The 19,265-nt window shown below is 51.0% G+C and overlaps 1 protein-coding gene across 5 annotated transcripts in view; it reads left to right on the top strand.

The window, feature by feature from the left end:
* Window positions 1-18,756, top strand: part of DNAH10 (dynein axonemal heavy chain 10) — a 146,180-nt gene extending 127,424 nt beyond the window's left edge. For 3 of the 5 annotated variants that reach the window (XM_068562400.1, XM_068562398.1, XM_068562399.1), the window contains 19 exons: window positions 808-1,029; window positions 1,208-1,355; window positions 3,210-3,489; window positions 4,489-4,718; window positions 5,470-5,743; window positions 7,254-7,358; window positions 7,772-7,926; window positions 8,499-8,653; window positions 10,257-10,440; window positions 11,054-11,254; window positions 11,950-12,159; window positions 12,295-12,390; window positions 13,115-13,286; window positions 13,897-14,028; window positions 14,210-14,421; window positions 14,513-14,680; window positions 16,630-16,810; window positions 17,750-17,895; window positions 18,383-18,756. In XM_068562400.1, coding sequence (XP_068418501.1) covers window positions 808-1,029; window positions 1,208-1,355; window positions 3,210-3,489; window positions 4,489-4,718; window positions 5,470-5,743; window positions 7,254-7,358; window positions 7,772-7,926; window positions 8,499-8,653; window positions 10,257-10,440; window positions 11,054-11,254; window positions 11,950-12,159; window positions 12,295-12,390; window positions 13,115-13,286; window positions 13,897-14,028; window positions 14,210-14,421; window positions 14,513-14,680; window positions 16,630-16,810; window positions 17,750-17,895; window positions 18,383-18,529 — 3,418 coding nt within the window. In that variant the 3' untranslated portion in view covers window positions 18,530-18,756. Of the gene's footprint in view, window positions 1-807; window positions 1,030-1,207; window positions 1,356-3,209; window positions 3,490-4,488; window positions 4,719-5,469; window positions 5,744-7,253; window positions 7,359-7,771; window positions 7,927-8,498; window positions 8,654-10,256; window positions 10,441-11,053; window positions 11,255-11,949; window positions 12,160-12,294; window positions 12,391-13,114; window positions 13,287-13,896; window positions 14,029-14,209; window positions 14,422-14,512; window positions 14,681-16,629; window positions 16,971-17,749; window positions 17,896-18,382 lie in introns of those variants that run through there. The other 2 variants (XM_068562397.1, XM_068562396.1) reach the window with 2 other exon arrangements.
* Window positions 18,757-19,265: the final 509 nt, after the last annotated feature.

Here is a 19,265-nt window from a genome sequence, read left to right as displayed (position 1 = left end):
TGGTTCAGTCCTGAGCTTCAATTTTCAATAGATGGAGCTGTTTGATGCTTATGGGCAAGAGGCCCACTGGGCCATAGCTGGTCCACTGGATGTGGCAATAGTTTCTTACCTGGCGCCTGTAAAAATGGTATAGAAAACACTGGAAAATATTGTTTGCTTATGGGAAACAAACCATTTTCAATATGTCTATTTTTTTGTTTGTTTGTTTTTGTTTTGGCCGCGCCGTGTGGCATGTGGGATCTTAGTTCCCCAACCAGGGATCGAACTCTTGCCCCCTGTACTGGGAGCACGGAGTCTTAACCACTGGACCGCCAGGGAAGTCCCTCAATATGTCTAAAACCTAGAAGACTTTGACCATTTGCCAGAAGAGGCCAAATGAAACACCTGATTTCTTTTATCTTAGACAGAATTTTGTCACCAAGCAGGACTAGGGCTCGTGCTCGGCTGGGCGTGTTTTTATGCTATTGATCAGGCGTTTGGGAACAATGTGATTACTACCTAATACGTATCTCTGAGACAAAATGCAGCCCCCAAACATTTATCGAGGCCTCTGTTAGGTGCTGGGATCTGCCAAGCTCTGCCGAGCTCTGGACTTGAACAAAGCCTTTGAAAACGTTGGGTTCACTAGGCAGGGAAATGGCAAAGTGAGCTGGCGATCTCTGTCCTCCACAAGAGAAGAACATCTCAGAAAATGTTTCCTTCTGGCTAGCCCCCTCCCGGCCGTGTGTCAGGCTGGCTCTTCTAGAAGGTTCCTTCGGGTTGTGCCGGAATGTGACTGCTCACGGCAGCCCCCGCCTCCCACGCCAGGTGGCTGAACGATTTGGACGAGCTGATGCACCGGCGCGTGAAGTTGCTGGGCGACTGCCTGCTGTGCGCAGCCTTCCTGAGCTATGAGGGCGCCTTCACGTGGGAGTTCCGCGACGAGATGGTCAACCAGGTGTGGCAGAGCGACATCCTGGAGCGGGGGGTCCCCCTGAGCCAGCCCTTCCGACTCGAGAACTTGCTCACGGACGACGTTGAGATCAGCAGGTGAGGGCCACCCCGGGCTGGGAGGACGGGGCACAGAGCCCGGGGGGCATGCGGCTGACCCACCTGCACAGAGACGGCAGGGAGCACTGCCCGCCCAGCTCCCCTGCCTCGGAGGCTCCCCGTCGGCTCACAGCTCGGCCAGAAAAATCCCCATCTCCCCTGTCGCTGCCCCTTCCAGGTGGGGCTCCCAGGGGCTGCCCCCCGACGAGCTCTCGGTTCAGAACGGCATCCTCACCACCCGGGCCAGCCGCTTCCCCCTCTGCATCGACCCGCAGCAGCAGGCCCTCAACTGGATAAAGAGAAAAGAGGAGAAGAACAACCTGCGGGTACGGCTGCCCCCACCCCACCCCCCCAACCCCCCACCGCTCCACATCCTCGACCTCCTGCTGTCCTTGGGGCCCAGCCCGGTTCTCCCCGGTGCTCCCAGGCCTCCAGCAAGGCCGAGCTGAAATGCCACCACCCTGAGGCCCCAAGCAGAGCCCTCCCCTTCCTGGCCCGCCCACCCTGTTGAGTCTTGGAGGGCGGCTTGAACCACCTCGGATTTGACTCTGCCCTTTGCCTATTCATCGCCCTGTGGGTCCCCTGAAGGCAAAGACGGTGCTGTGTTCATCTTTGCGTTCCCCCTACGCAGTGCAGAGCCAAGTGGCCTTAGATGCTCGGTCACTTTCTTTTTGGAGGGCAGGGGAGGGACTTGATTGAGATGTAATTCATCTACCATACAATCCACCCGTTTGAAGAATGCAGTTCAGTGGCTTTTAGTATATTACACATCGAGTTGTGTAACAATCACCAGGATCAATTTTTATCACCCTCCTCCAAAAATGCTGTATCCTTTAGCCATCACCACCCCCAAAACTTCCATTTCCCCTCCTGCCCCCTAACCCCCAGCCTCTGACAACCACTAATATATTTTCTGTCTCTATAGATTTGCCTATTCTGGACATTAAGTATGAGTGGGATTGTACAGTATGTGGCCTTTTGTGACTGGCTTCTTTCATTTAGCATAATGTTTTCAAAATACATTTTCCCTGCTTAGGCGAATCCAACGTTTTCAAAGGCTTTGTTCAATTCCGGGGCTCAGCAGAACCCGGCATCTAACACGGGCCTCAATAAATGTTTGTGGGACACATTCTGTCTCAAAGATATGTATTAAGTACAATAGTAATCACATTGTTTCCAAATGCTTAATCAACACATATTGTAGCATGTATCAGTCCTTCATTCCTTTTTATGGCTAAATAATAGTCTGTTGCATGGGTGCACCACAATCTGTTTACCTACATATCAGCTGATGGACATTTGGGTTGTTTCTACTTTTTGGCTGTCATGAACGGTGCTGCTGTGAACATTCATGTGCAAGTTTTTTGTGGGCATGTGTTTTTAATTTTCTTGGGTGAAATTGCTGGGGCGCAGTTACCTTTTAACTGAAATAATGAACAATTCATGATTTTCCGTTTTTATCTTTTCCTTGTTTTTTCTGGTCCTTGCTTCCAGGTATGTACATGAAGGTAGGGGAAGCATCCCAAGGTCGGGGGAGGGGGAACATCCACCCCCAAAATTCACATATAACTGTAGTGGGACAGATATCATCAGTGCAGGAATATTCCTTGACGTCCCTCTTCCCTGAGCCTTCCAGAGAGTTCTGCAGTTGCCAGACCTCTCCTAGCCCCAATCCTACTCCTATCCCCATCCTATCTCTTAAAGAGGGAGGCTTCAACTTACGGGGTGAGAGGCTAAGTACATCAGTGTAATAAACGAGGGTGGAGAGGAAGGAAAGAGGAGGTCCCAGGGGCTGAAATAGAGGAAAAGTTTTTACAGATGTTTTGAGAAAAGAGATAAGAAAGCAGTCCTAAGGTTTGGAGAGGAGTGAATTTTTTTTTTTTTTTTTTTTTTTTTTTGTGGACTCTGTGTTTGGATCCTTTTTGAGGTCTTCTGAGAGATGTGATGAGATTCTCTCCTAATCACTTTTGGCTACTGACCTGTGCTTTTTGAACGAGAGGCTGCTCAGAGCCCGAACCTCATGGTTTATACGGGTTACATGCCCTGCTTCTCTCCCTGTTCTGTTTTCCCCTCTGCCTCCCTTCAAGGTGCTGACATGTCCCCTGCCACCTCCAAGGATTTGTTTCCCCTTGAATCTGGCGAGTGAGCTATTTTTAGCATCTGCCTCCCCTCCCTTCCAGGTGGCTTCCTTTAATGACCCCGACTTCCTCAAGCAGCTGGAGATATCCATAAAGTACGGGACGCCTTTCCTGTTCCACGATGTGGATGAGTACATCGACCCTGTGATTGATAACATCTTAGAAAAAAACATCAAGGTCTCCCAAGGACGGCAGTTTATCATACTGGGAGACAAGGAAGTAGACTATGATTCGAATTTCAGACTGTATCTGAACACCAAGCTGGCCAACCCCAGATATAGACCATCCGTGTTTGGGAAAGCCATGGTGATCAATTATACTGGTAAGGATGTACAGAGCCTTAGTGCCGAATTTTAGGTGGAGACCACAATCTGAGCTCAAGGCTCTCAAGGGACGTCACTTCATTCGGTGAATCATTCTCAGAGTCACATCTTTCATAGTCAACCAACCAGTTCTTTTTGGTTTGCTTTCTGAGGCTGCACCGTGCGGCGTGCGGGATCTTAGTTCCCCGACCAGGGATCGAACCCATGCCTCCTGCATTGGGAGTTCGGAGTCTTAACCACTGGACCCCCAGGGAAGTCCCAACCCATCAGTTCTTAATGAGGAAGCAACACCAAAAGGCTTGGGGGCCTTTAGAAGGCAATGAGTTATGTGTCTTGAGATGTGCTGAGTCTGGACCACGGGGCTCAGACATTCACCCTCGGAGTGAGGTGAGACCCCTTTCTGCTGCAGCAGGTAGTTATACTGTATTTGTGTATTTAAATACACAGTATGATTTTGGATCTCCCTCTTCCTCTCAGTTGAATTCGGTTAGGAATTGAATGCCACTTCCCACATTTTCTAGGGTGGTCACACGGGTTCCTAGGTAGGTTAATCAGGTTTGGGTACACGTTAGGAAGCTCCCTGGTGGTCCAGTGGTTAGGACTCTGTGCTTTCACTGCCAAGGGCCTGGGTTCGATCCCCGGTTGGGGAACTAAGATCCCATAAGCCGCGTGGCTTAAAAAAAAAAAAAAAAAAAGTTTGGGTATAAACCCAGATATCTAACGAGGGTCCCCCAAGATGTGGGCGCCCTGGGTTTTATTTCAGTGCGTCTTCACACTTGCTGTCCACTACTCCAGGTGACAGCATCTCTGTTTTGTTCTGGCCCATATTTCTCACCTGGGGCTTTAGAATGGCTTTGGTGGGAGAGCGAGTCCTCGCGTTCTGGGATGCTGGGCCCACCCTGCACTTGCCCCAGGCGCTGCTGTGTAGGGGAGATGAGACGGTGCCCAGGCTGGCAGGGGGACGCGGTGCTGAGGGCCTCCCCTCGCCCCCCCCGCAGTCACGCGGAAGGGCCTGGAGGACCAGCTGCTGAGCGTGCTGGTGGCCTGCGAGAGGCGAGAGCTGGAGGAGCAGAGGGGGCATCTCATCCAGGAGACGAGCGAGAACAAGAAGCTGCTCAAGGACTTGGAGGACTCCCTCCTCCGGGAACTGGCCGCCTCCACGGGGAACATGCTGGACAACGCGGAGCTGGTGCAGACCCTGGAGGAGACCAAATCCAAAGCCACGGAGGTACGAACCGTGCGGAAAGGTGTACCGATCCTGGCCACGGAGGCCCAGGGGCGTTCCCGGGGACCCCTGTGCACCCACTCAGCCTCTCTTAATTGAGAGCGATAGAAAACCTGGGCCTACGTGGCTTAGGTCCAAAGGGAACTTACCGGCCTAGAAAACAGAAAAGTCGAGGGATGGCTTCAGGCAGGGCTGGATCCAGGACTCCAAGCATATCATCCAGGGCTCAGTTTCTCTCCACTTCTGGACCTTCTGCTGTGTTGGCTTCATTCTCTGCCTCCCTGTGGAGCCAAGCTCCCCTCCTGGTCACAAGCTGGGTCTGGCTTCATGTCCACTGAGGTTCAAGTCCAAAGAGAAGAATGAGAATCTTTTCCTGTCACTGAAGTCACGTGCTCACCCCAAACCACTCCCACGGGCTGGGGATGCCATGTGTGGATTCGCTGGACCTCACTCACCCGATCCCCTCCTGGCCTCGGGGTTGAGCCCCACATGTGAATGAAAGGAGGAAACTGTGGGTCTCTAGATCAAACTCAGGGACTGTTACTAGGAGGAGGGGGCAGGGGGGCAGGGGGGGTCGAGCCACAAATATCTACCACATCTCGCTAGAGGCTGGGGGCCCTTCCTGTGAGCGCTGCATGGGTTTCTTTGCTGCCGCCCTCCCCCCCACCCCCGCCCTCTGCCTTCTTACTTTCTCGCCCATCTCGTACGTCTTCCTGGTTTCGGCTGTAAGTGGCAACATGTGCCTCTTCTTCAGGTATCAGAGAAGCTCAAGCTGGCGGAGAAGACAGCCCTGGACATCGACAGGCTGCGGGACGGCTACCGGCCGGCCGCCCGGAGGGGCGCCATCCTGTTCTTCGTGCTGTCGGAGATGGCCCTGGTGAGCTCCATGTACCAGCACTCCCTGATCGCCTTCCTGGAGGTCTTTGGCTTGTCACTCAAGAAGTCGTTGCCTGACTCCATTCTTATGAAGCGATTAAGGAACATCATGGACACGCTGACCTTCAACATCTATAACTATGGCTGCACAGGTGAGCACCTGCTCGCACTGATTTAGGACCGATGCACTCTGTGCGCGTCTGTCTGTGTGTCCAAATTTCCTCTTCTTATAAGGACACGAGTCGGATTGCATGGGGGCCCTCCCTAACAGCCTCATTTTATTTTTTAATTTTTTTAAATTAATTTTTATTGGAGTATAATTGATTTACAATGTTGTGTTAGTTTCAGGTGTACAGCAAAGTGATTCAGTTATACGTATACGTACATCCACTCTTTTTTAGATTCATTACAGAGTATTGAGCAGGGATCCCTGTGCTATACAGCAGGTTCTTATCAGTTATCTATTTTATATACAGTAGTGTGTATATGTCAATCCCAATCTCCCAATTTATCCCTGCTCCTGCCCTTTCCCCCTTGGTAGCCATGAGTTTATTTTCTACATCTGTGACTCTATTTCTGTTTTGTAAATAGGTTCATTTGTACCATTTTTTTTAGATTCCACATATAAGCGATATCATATGATATTTGTCTTTCTCTGTCTGACTTGCTTCACTCAGTATGACAATCTCTAGGTCCATCCATGTCGCTGCAAGTGGCATGATTTCGTTCTTTTTTTATGGCTGAGTAACCTAATCACCTCTTAGAGGCCCTGTCTCCTGCTCTGAGGTACTGGGTATTAAGGCTTCAACTTATGGATTTTGAGGGGGACACAGCTCAAAACTGTGTTGGGTAGGAAACAGGTTGAGGGCTATCCTATAGGGCTCACTTAAGTAACCAACCCTTCTAATACGTATAAGATAGAATTCAAATCACACATTTTGACTTACATGTTTTTTTTTTCTTCTGTTAAAAAAAAACAAACAAATAAGAACTCTAGTGTTTTGCGTCTTCCTATCCATAAAGAGCGTGTTGATGGAACGGACTTACTCTGCAATAGAGATTGGCCAAATCCATCCCACTGCCTGTTTTTGTAAATAAAGTTACATTGGCACACAGCCACACCCGTTTCTATACAGATCGTCCATGGCGGCTTTCACAGTACAATGGCAGGGTTGAATAGTTATGACAGAGACTGTCTAGTCTGCAAAGCCGAGTCGATTTACTCTCTGGCCCTTTATAGAAAGTTTGCTAATACCTCTTCTCCACTGTAAGAACTTTTGCTTTGAGTCAGGCAAACGACCAGCACTTCATTCAGAAGGTGGCCCTGAACCTCCATCATACGGTCCTTCATCTGCTTGGGGGGGACCCCCCCCTCCTCTTCCCACGAGGGCGTGGTAAGTGCCGCCCGGAGACATGACCATTTCAGATGCGTATGAGCGAGGGTCACTGCCCGTTGCACTTGTGGGCATGACGTGTCAATTGAGCTCATAGTTTTTGCACGCAGGTGTTCACGGACACCAAATGCAAAGATGGCTAAATGCAACTAACTGTGCAGTTGAGGTGCTTCAGTTCATTTCTCTGAAATTTAAGCATGGTGTGCATAAGAAACCCTGTGTTTAAATGCATTTGTTTTATCCAGACCCGTCTGTTGTTTCCCTTCAGGGTTGTTTGAGAGGCACAAGTTACTTTTTTCTTTCAATATGACTATCAAGATAGAACAAGCAGATGGGAGAGTCCCCCAGGAAGAATTAGATTTCTTCTTAAAAGGTAATGAATTTGCCTCGTTTCGTGCTTCCCAACTCCCTGGACCCACGTTGCACATGTGTATGAGTTTGTTCACCAAAACAAACAATAGCAGAAATTTGCCTTCCTTAAAACTTGGCTTCCAATAGCACTGCTTTAGTAAATATCTCAGTTGACAGTTCCAGCCTCAGAGATAGTTCGAGTTAACTCAGAGCAGCCAGCCTCTGCCTTAAGGCTGCCCTGAGGCTGGAAGCCACGCAGAGCTTCCTGGCTGGAGTTACAGACGGTGACAGGGGAAGCCTAACCCTCTTCTCTTTCCAGCCCCCTTTTGAGAAGTGGATTTTCCCCCAAAGTGAGGGAAGCCCAGGAATGGAGCTGCTTACTCTTCCCCGTGTGTTGGTGTCGGCTGTTTACTTCTCTTATCCTGTTGTGATTAGGAAACATTTCCCTGGAGAAAAGCAAACGGAAAAAACCCTGTGCTTGGTTGTCTGACCAGGGATGGGAAGATATCATTCTTTTATCAGAGATGTTTCCAGACAACTTTGGGACTCTTCCTGATGATGTGGAGACACATCTGACTGTCTGGCAGGAGGTGAGCAAGTGTTCTCTTTCTCCTCCTTCCCTTCCCCGCATGTCACTAATCTCCACACTTAATCTGTAGCCTAACTCCCTATGAGTGTGAAGATCTGCCTCCCAGTGGCTCGTGCAGAGTGTAGCCAATGCCCTCTAACTCCCTGGATGGAATTCTCCTTTATCTAGTTCAGCTAGTTTTGTGGGAGAACTATCCAACTATCTCTCCATCTGTCTATCTATCCATTTGTCCATCCATCCATCCATCCATCTGTCCATCTGTCTATCTATCCAGTCATCCATCCATCTGTCCATCTGCCTCTATCTATCTGTCCATCCATCCATTCAAGAAACTTTTTGAGCATCTGTGGATGGACCATGTCCCTTGCTGGGCAGTGGGAACTCAACAGTCCATAAGACTCAGTCCATCCCTTCCTAAAGTTCAGAGTTTGGGGGGTAGAAAATGACAGATCTGACTAGACGTGGCCTGTAGATTTCATCCCTTTACAGGGGCTCTTGGGACCTTCACATAAAAAGGGGGGACTATATCATTTCTCAGTTGACGCCAGCATGAATGTTCTTTGCTTTTCCCAGTGGTATGACCTGGATTCACTTGAGCAGTTTCCATTCCCCCTGGGTTATGATGACAACATCACCCCTTTCCAGAAGTTGCTTATTTTGCGCTGTTTCCGTGTGGATCGGGTATATCGGGCCGTGACCGACTACGTGACTGTAACAGTGGGAGAGAAGTGAGTTGCTTGTGTTTGCTTGGCCCTTTCTGTGGGGTAGAATATCTAGTGTCACCCCTTCCTGGACTCACAGATGGCAGTGGGGGGCCAGCTCCAGCGAGGGCTGCCTTTGAGCATGATTTGGTAGCCACTCCAGAGCAGCGCTGTTTAAGAGAAATACAGTGTGAGTGACATACGTAATTTCAAGTCTTCTGGTAGCCACATTCAAACAGAAGCAGGTGAAATTAATTTTAATGACAGTTATCATAAGCATATAAAATATATATTAATATATAATAATATACATATAATATTTACTAATAATAAGTAACTGTATTTAATTATTAAATGATACAAATGAACCTATTTACAAAACAGAAACAGACTCACAGACATAGAAAACCAACTTATGGTTACCAAAGGGGAAAGGTGAGGGGGAGGGATATATTAGGAATTTGGGAGTAAAATATACACACTACTATATATAAAATAGATAAACAACAAGGACCTACTGTATAGCACAGGGAACTATACTCAATATTTTGTAATAACCTAGATGGGAAAAGAATCTGAAAAAGAATATGAATATATATATATATATATAATCACTGAATCACTTTGCTGTACACCTGAAACTAACACAACATTGTAAATCAATTATACTTCAATTAAAAAAAGTAAATTTATAAAAAAGGAAACAGTCAAAATTAATTTTAATAACAATCGTCATAAGTTATATATATTAATATATCATATAATATAATATAAATAATATGTATTAATAATGAATTATATTTAACTCAAATATTAAAATATTATCTCAACATGTAATGGATTGAGATATTTTGCATATTTTTTTGATATTAAGGCTTTAAAATCCTGTGTGAATTCACAGGTACAGCACATCTCAGTTTGGACTAGCCACACTTCAAGTGCTCAATAGCCACACGTGCCTGATGGCTCCCATATTGGTAGCTCTGGAATTGAGGGCGAAGCCGGATGGGTAACTTAGGGTGACAAACTCAAATCTGCCTCCACGGCCGGTGGGTGATGGAGAGGACTGAGCGTGGCTGGACGAGCACTCGGGCACACTGGAGAGGTCAAGCCCTGGCCAGCAGCCCCTTAACTCCTGCTGGCTGATGCCAGGTGGCGGCGGGGACCCAGATCTCTGACTCTTCAAAGGAAACTAGAAATTTGGATTTCTACATGAAATCTCCCAATCGTTATGTGCTGGCAACTAATTTTTTAAAAATCTCGAGATGCAGGCCATTCAGGACACGCCTGTGGAGCCGCCGGTGTGCGACCTGTGGGCTCAGTGCCCAGGGCACGTCCACCTGGAAGGCCGGCTTGTCAGGAGGCATGCAGCTCAGTACAGCTCCTGAACCACCCAACCTGGATGTACCGGGCTCTGCAGAGAGGTCCCCATCACCCAGGAGCTTATTACCATCCAGTGAATGAGATGTGTGTAAAAACTGGATTCCAAAACCAGGCTGAGCAAAGAGCCATACCAGAGGAAGAGTCAGAAGGTTCTGGACACTGGGAGGAAGAGCGCTGGTCGGACTGGCCGGCCCCTGCCTGGCGCTGTCCTCCCGGGAGCGTTTTCCAGTCGTGTTTCTTTCCCCAGGTACGTGCAGCCTCCGATGATCAGCTTTGAAGCCATCTTTGAGCAGAGCACACCCAACTCGCCCATTGTGTTTATCCTGAGTCCTGGCTCTGACCCTGTCAGTGACCTTACGAAATTAGCGGAGCACAGCGGTTTTGGAGGGAACCGCCTCAAATTCCTTGCCATGGGTCAAGGTCAAGAAAAGGTAAATTGTTGTTGGAAGGAACAAGCTCTAAATGTGGGTGAGGTCACCGGCCCTGTTAGGAATGAATTAACGAATGTTTGGCTTTAAGCTAAGAGTGCCGCCCCACACACACAAGTGCCGTGCATGTCCGGTCTACGGAGCAGTAATCAAATGTCACAGCGATGACAGTGTGAACAGTAGTATAGTTCTAGAGCTAACCTGCTGTGATTGCCCAGCCTGGTACCGTCGGTATGTTCTGCTGCTTCCAAAGCCCTTTCACATCCAGTCTTTATCTCCCTCAGCCCTTGCAAGAGCCGCGTTTTGGATCAGGGCTGTCACTGCCCCAGTGGCAAGGCCAACTGGTCAGGGGGCAGGTGCCACTGTGTCCGAGGTTGGAGCTCTGGGGGCTGAGGGAGGCCAATGAGTGCAGCCCAGCGGACCTGGGTGGCCCCGGAGGAAGTCTAAAGGGTTGCTTCTTCAAAGGCTCCCTCTGTAGCTCCTGGACCGCTGGCTCCTCTGTGGCTTCTGCTGCAGCGGCCAGTAGTTTCCTGGTGCCTGCAGCGGGTCTCTGGGAGAGCACGGGGTGGTGTGGCAGTGGGACGCCGACTCTTCCTTTCTGTCTCTGTCGGAGCAGGTGGCCCTACAGCTGCTGGAGATGGCGGTGGCTCGAGGGCAGTGGCTGATGCTGCAGAACTGCCATCTCCTGGTCAAGTGGCTGAAGGATCTGGAGAAGGCCCTGGAGAGGATCACCAAGCCCCACCCCGACTTCCGCCTGTGGCTCACCACGGACCCCACCGAGGGCTTCCCCATCGGGATCCTGCAGAAGTCCTTGAAGGTCTGGCTGCAGGACAGACAGACGTGCCCACGGCTCGGTTCCTTACCTCACTCCCGTTTTGCTGTGTGCGTGTGTGTGTTTAGGATAGAGTTGGGACCCCATGGACACCCCCCCCTTTCCCAATTCCATTTCTCCCCCTCCCTTCAGAGGGAAGCACTGTCCAGAACAGGGTGACAATTATTGGGTGACAGTGACGACTCCCAGGCCCGTCTGTATCACTTCTGCATGTCCTCAAAACAATTTCTGGGTTAGTTTTCATGGACTTCACATTTATCCTTTTTAACTCTAACGATCGGCCCTCCCACAGCCCGCAGAACTGGAGTGCTTGTGTGTGTAAGTTTCAAGGAGTTTACGTGCCCTGTTTAATTTAGTCTCTGGGAACATTTTGGGGAATGGTTTCGTCGTCTCTCTCTTCCTCCAGGACAGGGAGAGGGAAAAATTAGCTACTTCTATTTTACATTTGAGGATCCCATGGATCAGAGGAGGTTGAAAGAGCCTTCCTGGGGTCGTTTGATGAGTCAGGGCAGAGCTGGAACAACGTCTAGGTTTTAACTCATTCACGTGGGCCCTTGGGTATAGGGAAGATGGCTTTGCAAGGATGGAGGGAAAGCCAAGGCGTCTGCAGTCTGCACACTCTTCAGAGCCCTGCTCGTGGGCCTGGGGTTTCCATCACCATCGGTCTTTGCTTCCGACAGGTTGTCACCGAGCCACCCAACGGGCTGAAACTCAACATGAGAGCGACGTACTTCAGGATCTCTCCTGAGATGCTGGACCAGTGTCCACACCCTGCTTTCAAGTCCCTGGTCTACGTGTTGGCGTTCTTCCATGCTGTGGTGCAGGAGAGGAGAAAGTTCGGGAAGATCGGGTGGAACGTGTACTACGACTTCAACGAGTCTGACTTCCAGGTGAAGAGGCGGCTACTGCCTCTCCCCGGGGACACTCCCTCCTTAGTTGTTCCTGCCCACGTTTTCAGAAAACAGTCAGAACGCGAATGACTTTATGGGTTTTCGGATACCCAGGCCTGTTGCTCCTCTTTTCAGGTCTGCATGGAAATTCTGAACACATACTTAACAAAAGCTTTCCAGCAGCACGACCCTCGGATCCCGTGGGGCAGCCTCAAGTACCTAATCGGGGAGGTAGGAGCACCCCGGGCACCGTCTGCAGGCCCCCGGGGTGGGCTGGGCTGTGGCCTGGTGCCCCTGGTCCATGGCCCCCGAGCCTTCTGCGACTCCCCTCTTGCTCCTGCTGCCCATCAGCTGAAGGCCCCTGGGTCTCTGTGAAACACCCCCCGGCCCCGGTTCATCACCCTGTTATTCTTTGTCCTAAGTGAGCCACCTTCACCTGGGAGTTTGGACTCATCGCCCTGGGGACTCATGTTCCTTGCTGAGGATGCCTCAGGCATGTCACTGGAGCCCTGCTCCTGTTCAGCGGGCCTGGAGGTCCACTCTGGAGGCCACGACCTTACACAGCGCTCGTGGGAAAGCTTCCCCGGAGGCCTGTGTGTGGCTCAAACAGAGACATCACTGTTCCAAAGACAAAAGCGGCTGCTGGCTCCTTGGGTTGTTTTGTTTGCTTGTTCGCCATGTTTTGGGGAGTTGGCCAGTTGCACACTGGCTCCCAGCATTTCATGAGGACTGCTAATCACCTTGGGCTCTATGAGTCTGCACACAAGCCCTCTTGTATACAGTGGCCCAAAGGCTGTGCAAGTCAGCACGGTTTGAGCTGTACAGTGGCCGGGCAGCAGGAGTCTCACTAAGGGCGCATCCGGGCTTGACCCTGGACGATCCGCTGGGCCCGGGGCCTCAGGGCCCACCCCGTAGGTTCTGGGTCCTGGCCGGCTCTCACTCCCTGTAATGTCAGGTCATGTACGGAGGACGGGCCATCGACAGCTTTGACCGGCGTATCCTGACCATCTACATGGATGAATACCTGGGAGACTTCCTTTTCGATACTTTCCAGCCATTCCACTTCTTCCGGAACAAGGAAGTGGACTACAAAATCCCCGCGGGGGATGTCAAGGAAAAATTTGTTGGTGAGATTTCTCAGCCATCAGAAAGTATGTTACATGTTTTATTCTAAGGGAGCCCGTACGTTTCAGCTGTTCTGGTTTCTGTGGTTGGCTTGATGGTTCTTCTGACCCCTTCCCTGGTGGGACTCTTTGACTGCTCGGGGGTGTTTTCTTACGCCTTTTAGCGGGGCCCAGGGGGTTCTTCCTAGCCTCAGAGCTGATGGAGTTAGTTCAGACTTCCTGTCCCGGAAGGATGGTAAATATATCAGAATCTCCCTGGAAGGGCAGAGTGGCCCCCGGGAAAGTCACTGAGCCATTTTCATAAAAGATACACGTAGAGGAAGTTCCCTGGTGGTCCAGTGGTTAGGACTCTGCACTTTCACTGCTGTGGGCCTGGGTTTGATCTCTGGTTGGGGAACTAGGATCCCACAAGCCGCGAGGCATGGCAAAATAAAAAAAAAGATGCACACAGAACTGTATTGGGCGTGGTGGTGTAGAATTCTTATTTGAGAAGCACGTCACCCTCTCAGAGGTGGAATGTAGTCTAACGTGTGTGGGGACGTTGAGGCTGTGGGCCCTCAGCAATCGGAGGTGGCACGGCGGTGTAACCGCTGTTTGTTCTCTCCCATTACAGAAGCCATTGAGGCCCTCCCTCTGGCCAACACGCCTGAAGTGTTTGGGCTTCACCTCAACGCTGAGACTGGATATTACACTCAGGCAGCTCGAGACATGTGGTCTCACCTGCTGGAGCTGCAGCCTCAGACGGGTAAAGTCCCCTGCAGAGGACTGTGGTCATCGGACTGGGGACAAAGGGCACTGGTGCCAAGTGCTGCTTCGGGTTCTGATAGCTTCCGTACTGTTGGTGCCCTTCTGAGAACCAGAGGCACAGGCTGCCCCAGTCCTGCACTCAGGTGCCTTGCTGTCTCTAAAAAGTGTCCTGATTTCAGGGGAATCCAGCACTGGCATCAGCCGCGATGAGTACATTGGCCATGTGGCCCAGGACATAGAAAACAAGATGCCCAAAGTCTTTGACTTGGACGTGGTCAGGAAGCACCTGGGGACGGCCGTCTCCCCCACCTCAGTGGTGCTCCTGCAGGAGCTGGAGCGCTTCAACAAGCTGGTCATACGGATGTCCACGTCCCTGGCTGAACTTCAGAGGGTAAGCCTGTTCCTCAAGTGCAAATTCCTGCCTCGGTGGAGTGCTGGGTTTCCCGCTAGTCTCGCCTGACTGCTCTCGATTCTATAAACAGGCCTTGGCTGGAGAAGTTGGGATGAGCAGTGAATTAGATGATGTAGCCAGGTCTCTCTTTCTCGGGCAAATCCCTAATATCTGGAGAAAGCTTGCCCCTGACACCTTAAAGTCCCTCGGAAACTGGATGCCCTACTTCCTGCGGAGGTTCAGCCAGTACACGACGTGGGTGAGTGAGAGGCAGCGGTCTGCTTGCTGGTTCAAGGCTTGGCCTGGACCCCCTCAAACCACTTCCCGACTCCTTCTCCCCTCCCCAGCGGTACCTCTGTCAGGAGCTGATTGGGTGCTCTGGAAATGGTCTCGGACTCTGCAAGCATATCTGTTTTTTTTCCTTTTCTTCCTTCCCCCCTCCCTTCCTTCCTCCCTTCCTTGGGGACTTCCCTGGTGGTGCAGTGGTTAAGAATCCGCCTGCCAATGCGGGGGACAGGGGTTCAAGCCCTGGTCCGGGAAGATCCCACATGCCGCGGAGCAGCTAAGCCTTTGTGCCACAACTACTGAGTCTGCTCTCTAGAGCCCTCGAGCCACAACTACTGAGCCCGTGTGCCGCAACTACTGAAGCCCATGCTCCCCAACAAAGAGAAGCCACCGCAAGGAAGAGTAGCCCCTGCTCGCCACAAATAGGGAAAGCTCACGCACAGCAACGAAGACCCAACCCAGCCAAAAATAAATAGAGATATTTTTGAAAAAAAAGACTGAAGCATACTATGCACAACTTGATTTATCCATCTAAGAGTCTATCTTGGCAATTGTTCCATCTAAGCACATCTAGATGTCATTCCTTCTAGGCTACTCCATCTCACAGATATCCCATATCCTTTCCCCTGATGGATATTTAGGTGGTTACCATTGTTTTTTTGTTTTTTTGTTTTCTTTTTGGATTTTTTGTTTTGCTAGTACGAACAACATTCTGGTGCACATGGCGTTGGAGACTCATATGAGTATATTCCATGGGTACAATGGAAGAGTTGGATCCGAGTGTGTGCATTTTAAATTCTGACAGCTCTTGTCAGATGGTTTTCTGGAGAACTTGAAACCACAATGTATGAGAATGATTATTTCCTCACCCCTCTGCAACATGGTGTGTTCTTAATATTTTGGATCTTTTTCTCCTTCATAGGTAAACAATAATATCAACTATGTTGGTTGTGTATTTCTTTAATTATGGTGAGGCTGAGTGTATTTGACATGTTTATAGACATTTTGTGTTTTTCTGTGAACTGTCTTTGTATCTTGATGTCATTTTTATCAAGTTCTCCACCTTTTTAAAAAAAATTATTTATTTATTTATTTTTGGCTGTGCTGGGTCTTCATTGCTGTGTGCGGGCTTTCTCTAGTTGCAGTGAGCGGGGGCTACTCTTCGTTGCTGTGCGTGGGCTTCTCCGGTGGCTTCTCTTGTCGCAGAGCATGGGCTCTGCGCATGGGCTTCAGTAGTTGTGGCGCAGGGGCTTAGTTGCTCCGCAGCATGTGGGATCTTCCCGTGGGATCAAACCCGTGTCCTCTGCATTGGCAGGCAGATTCTTAACCACTGCGCCACCAGGGAAGCCCTCAAGTTCTCCACCTTCTAAAATTGATTTTTAAGAGCTCTTTGTACATCAAGGGAATTAACCCTTTTGTCTGCTGGTGTTGCAGATATTTTCCCAGCTTGCCTTAAGCTTTTTGATTTTGTGGTATTTTTTCCATAGGAAAGTTTTACATTTTAATGTAGTCAAATAGATCAGTCTTTTCTTTTATGGCTTCTGGGTTTTGTATTCCCCACTTCAAGATTCTGAAAACATTCGTTGGAGATTTGATTTGTACTTTTGTGGTTTATTTATTTATTTTTGTTTTGTTTTTATTTTTTTGGGCTCGCTGCGCGGCATGTGGGATCCTAGTTCCCCGACCAGGGATCGAACCCACGCCCCCTGCAGTGGAAGCGCTGAGTCTTCATGTGGGGTTATTTTTTTATATTTAAATCTTTGCTCCACCTGGAGTTTGGCGATCCAGCTTGTTTTTCCCAGTGGGCTGCCAGTTGTCCCAACACCATCTTCCTGCCCCTAACGTGAACTACATCTTTTGTCAGCTTTGACCCTGGCATTGGATGGCAGCCCCAGGCTCTCAGCAGCTGCCTTCTCTCTCCAGGTCACCGAGAGTGAGCCCAGTGTGATATGGCTCTCGGGGCTGCACATCCCAGAATCCTACCTCACGGCCCTGGTGCAGGCCACCTGCCGGAGGAACGGCTGGCCGCTGGACCGCTCCACCTTGTTCACGCAAGTGACCAAGTTCCAAGATGCAGACGAAGTGAATGAGCGGGCGGGACAAGGTACGGCCAGCTCCCTGCGGATTCACGGCCTCTCATGTAGGGTCTCCCTCCCCAAGCCACCCTCCAAAGGGCTGAGCACAGTGTGGGCCCGGAAAGTCAGACTGCTGCAAATACTGGCCATGTTTGGGTGCTGTCCACGTGGGGCTTGACGTCTCTGAGGGTGAGTCCAGATGTTTCTCATCCAGTTTTTCCACTGAGATGTGGGCTGATGTCAGGGGAGAGCTGAGCCACACTCGCCCAGCTTGACTGTGGGAAATGGGCTCCTAGGTTAGAAAGAACTGGATCGCCAGGTGGCTTCCCTGGAACCCATGAGGGCCCAGGGGCATGGGAGCCAGAGAGCAGGATGGGCTAGGTGGGAACCGTTCAACTGCGCTATAACGTCAAGTCCCTTAGACACTGGTTACTGAGTGTGTGAACTGCGGCTGGAAACTGTGGTTTCCCGGGGGGTCGTGTCTTAGAGGACATCGCACTGCAAGCACAAAAGCCCTCTTCAGCTAGCTTAGGGAGAGGGGCTTTATGGTGAACATTCAGGAGCGCTCAGTCCCCTTTGTAGAAGGCCAGCGAGGTCTCAGGGGGACTGGCAGTGTTGGGGTGGCCATGGTGCCAGCTGACTCTGGGGCCCGAGGCCAGTTAAGTCTGTGGGCCTTGATGCCACATTGCTGGGGCGAGGCGGCCACCCCTCTTACATGGTGCTGTGGCCATATGGAGGGTCACGGGGTCTCCAGGGTGTCCCATCTGGGCTCTACAAAAGGAAAGTGGGGTGGGGGGGTAGAAATGGTGGCCACCCCTTTTGGGGAAAGGCCGGGGCTGTGTCTGGGGAAGGAGAATCAGTTAGTTACCCTCTTGTTTGTCCATATGCGCATCTGCTAGAGCTGCCGCATGCACGGCAGAATGACACTTGCCTCCGGTTAAGTCCGGCTCTCTTCCTGGTGCCTCTAGGATGCTTTGTCTCAGGACTCTATCTAGAAGGCGCTGACTGGGATATAGAAAAAGGATGTCTCATCAAGAGCAAATCCAAGGTGCTGGTCGTCGACCTGCCGATCCTGAAGATCATCCCCATTGAAGCCCATCGCCTCAAACTGCAGGTGAAAGGCCGACGCCTGCCCCGTTTCCCTCCTTCTCCTCTGACTGGAGGTAGACACCAGGTGGTTTCCAAGAGTCTTGCCTTTTAGCACAGGGGCTCTTAACCTTTCAGGGCTGGGGGAAGCCTTTGAGCCACGTCCCGGGGAAAAATGCACGCGTGCGCATGCGTGTGCGCAGAGCCTTCCGGGGGCGGCACGGGTTCAAGGTTGGAGGCTGTTGTCCAGCCCAGCTTGAGGAGCGACTCCTCCCTTCTGGTGAAATTCTGCGCGCATTGCGTGGATCAGAAGGTAGTTACATCCGGTGTGGATGGCAGGCGCACCCGCGGGACGGCCTGCTCTGCCCGCCGACCCCGCTTCTCATGGGTGTCAGCAGAGCCCGGCACCTCGCGGGGCCCCTCCGCACCCTTAGCGCTCAGACGAGCCTTCGCCCTCCCCGGGACCCACGCTCCCCTCTGCCCGCGCCGGCACCTCACGCCCCTTTCCTGTGCAGAACACTTTCCGGACGCCCGTCTACACCACCTCCACGAGAAGGAACGCCATGGGGGTCGGCTTGGTGTTTGAAGCCGATCTCTTTACCACGAAGCACATTTCTCACTGGGTCCTGCAAGGGGTGTGCCTCACCCTGAATTCTGATTAACCGTCTGGGTGAAGAAAACGGCACGAGATTCTGTCTGTGGCCAGCAACGGATGTGCTGGGAATTCGTGAAGACTCATCATCTGCTGTCACTTCTTGGGGCCTCTCGAGGCAGGAGGGGGGTTGACACTGATTTTTTTCTTTCATTTGAAATCAGCCATTTATATCTCTTTCCATATAAGTTAACCTGAATGGTTTTATTTTTTCAAATTTAAAAGAAGGATTCTGTGGTATTGGTATTCAAAAAGTAAATTCAAAAAGAGCATTTTAAGACGTGTCGAATTTGCTTTTCCTTCTCAGGGGAACCACTTAAGCAAAACTGCCTGGCATGTCGATGGCACAAGTGAGAATTCTAACGTAAACTGTCGAAGGTGGTTTTTTGGTAGTCCAGGTCTGTTTCAGCAGACGCCCCTCTGGAGCGAGGGCTGCGTGCTGGGGCGCGGGGTAGAAGGCCTCGGCTGCTGCGCGGAGGCAGCAGGGCCCCCCTTCCCTGGGCTGATGAGGCCGGAGTCACCCACACCCTTCCAGAACTCTCCAGCCCGGCTCCCCGGGCGCTGACCTGGCAGCGTGTGGGTGAGGGTGCTGAGCCTGGTGTTTTGATTCCTGCGTGAGCTCCTGCCCCCAACCTGCCTGGGGCTGTGACGGGCTGCGTGCAGACGTAGACCCTGAAGGACCGGCGGCTACCGGGCGTCCCTTCCTCCTGCGCACCTGGGGCTACTCCGGCCAGGCCCGGCCTGGG

This window comes from Eschrichtius robustus, chromosome 14, assembly GCF_028021215.1.
Source record: "Eschrichtius robustus isolate mEscRob2 chromosome 14, mEscRob2.pri, whole genome shotgun sequence".
Classification (NCBI taxonomy): domain Eukaryota; kingdom Metazoa; phylum Chordata; class Mammalia; order Artiodactyla; family Eschrichtiidae; genus Eschrichtius; species Eschrichtius robustus.
The sequence above is the reverse complement of the archived record's forward strand: the minus strand, read 5'-3'. Positions and strand labels throughout refer to the sequence as shown.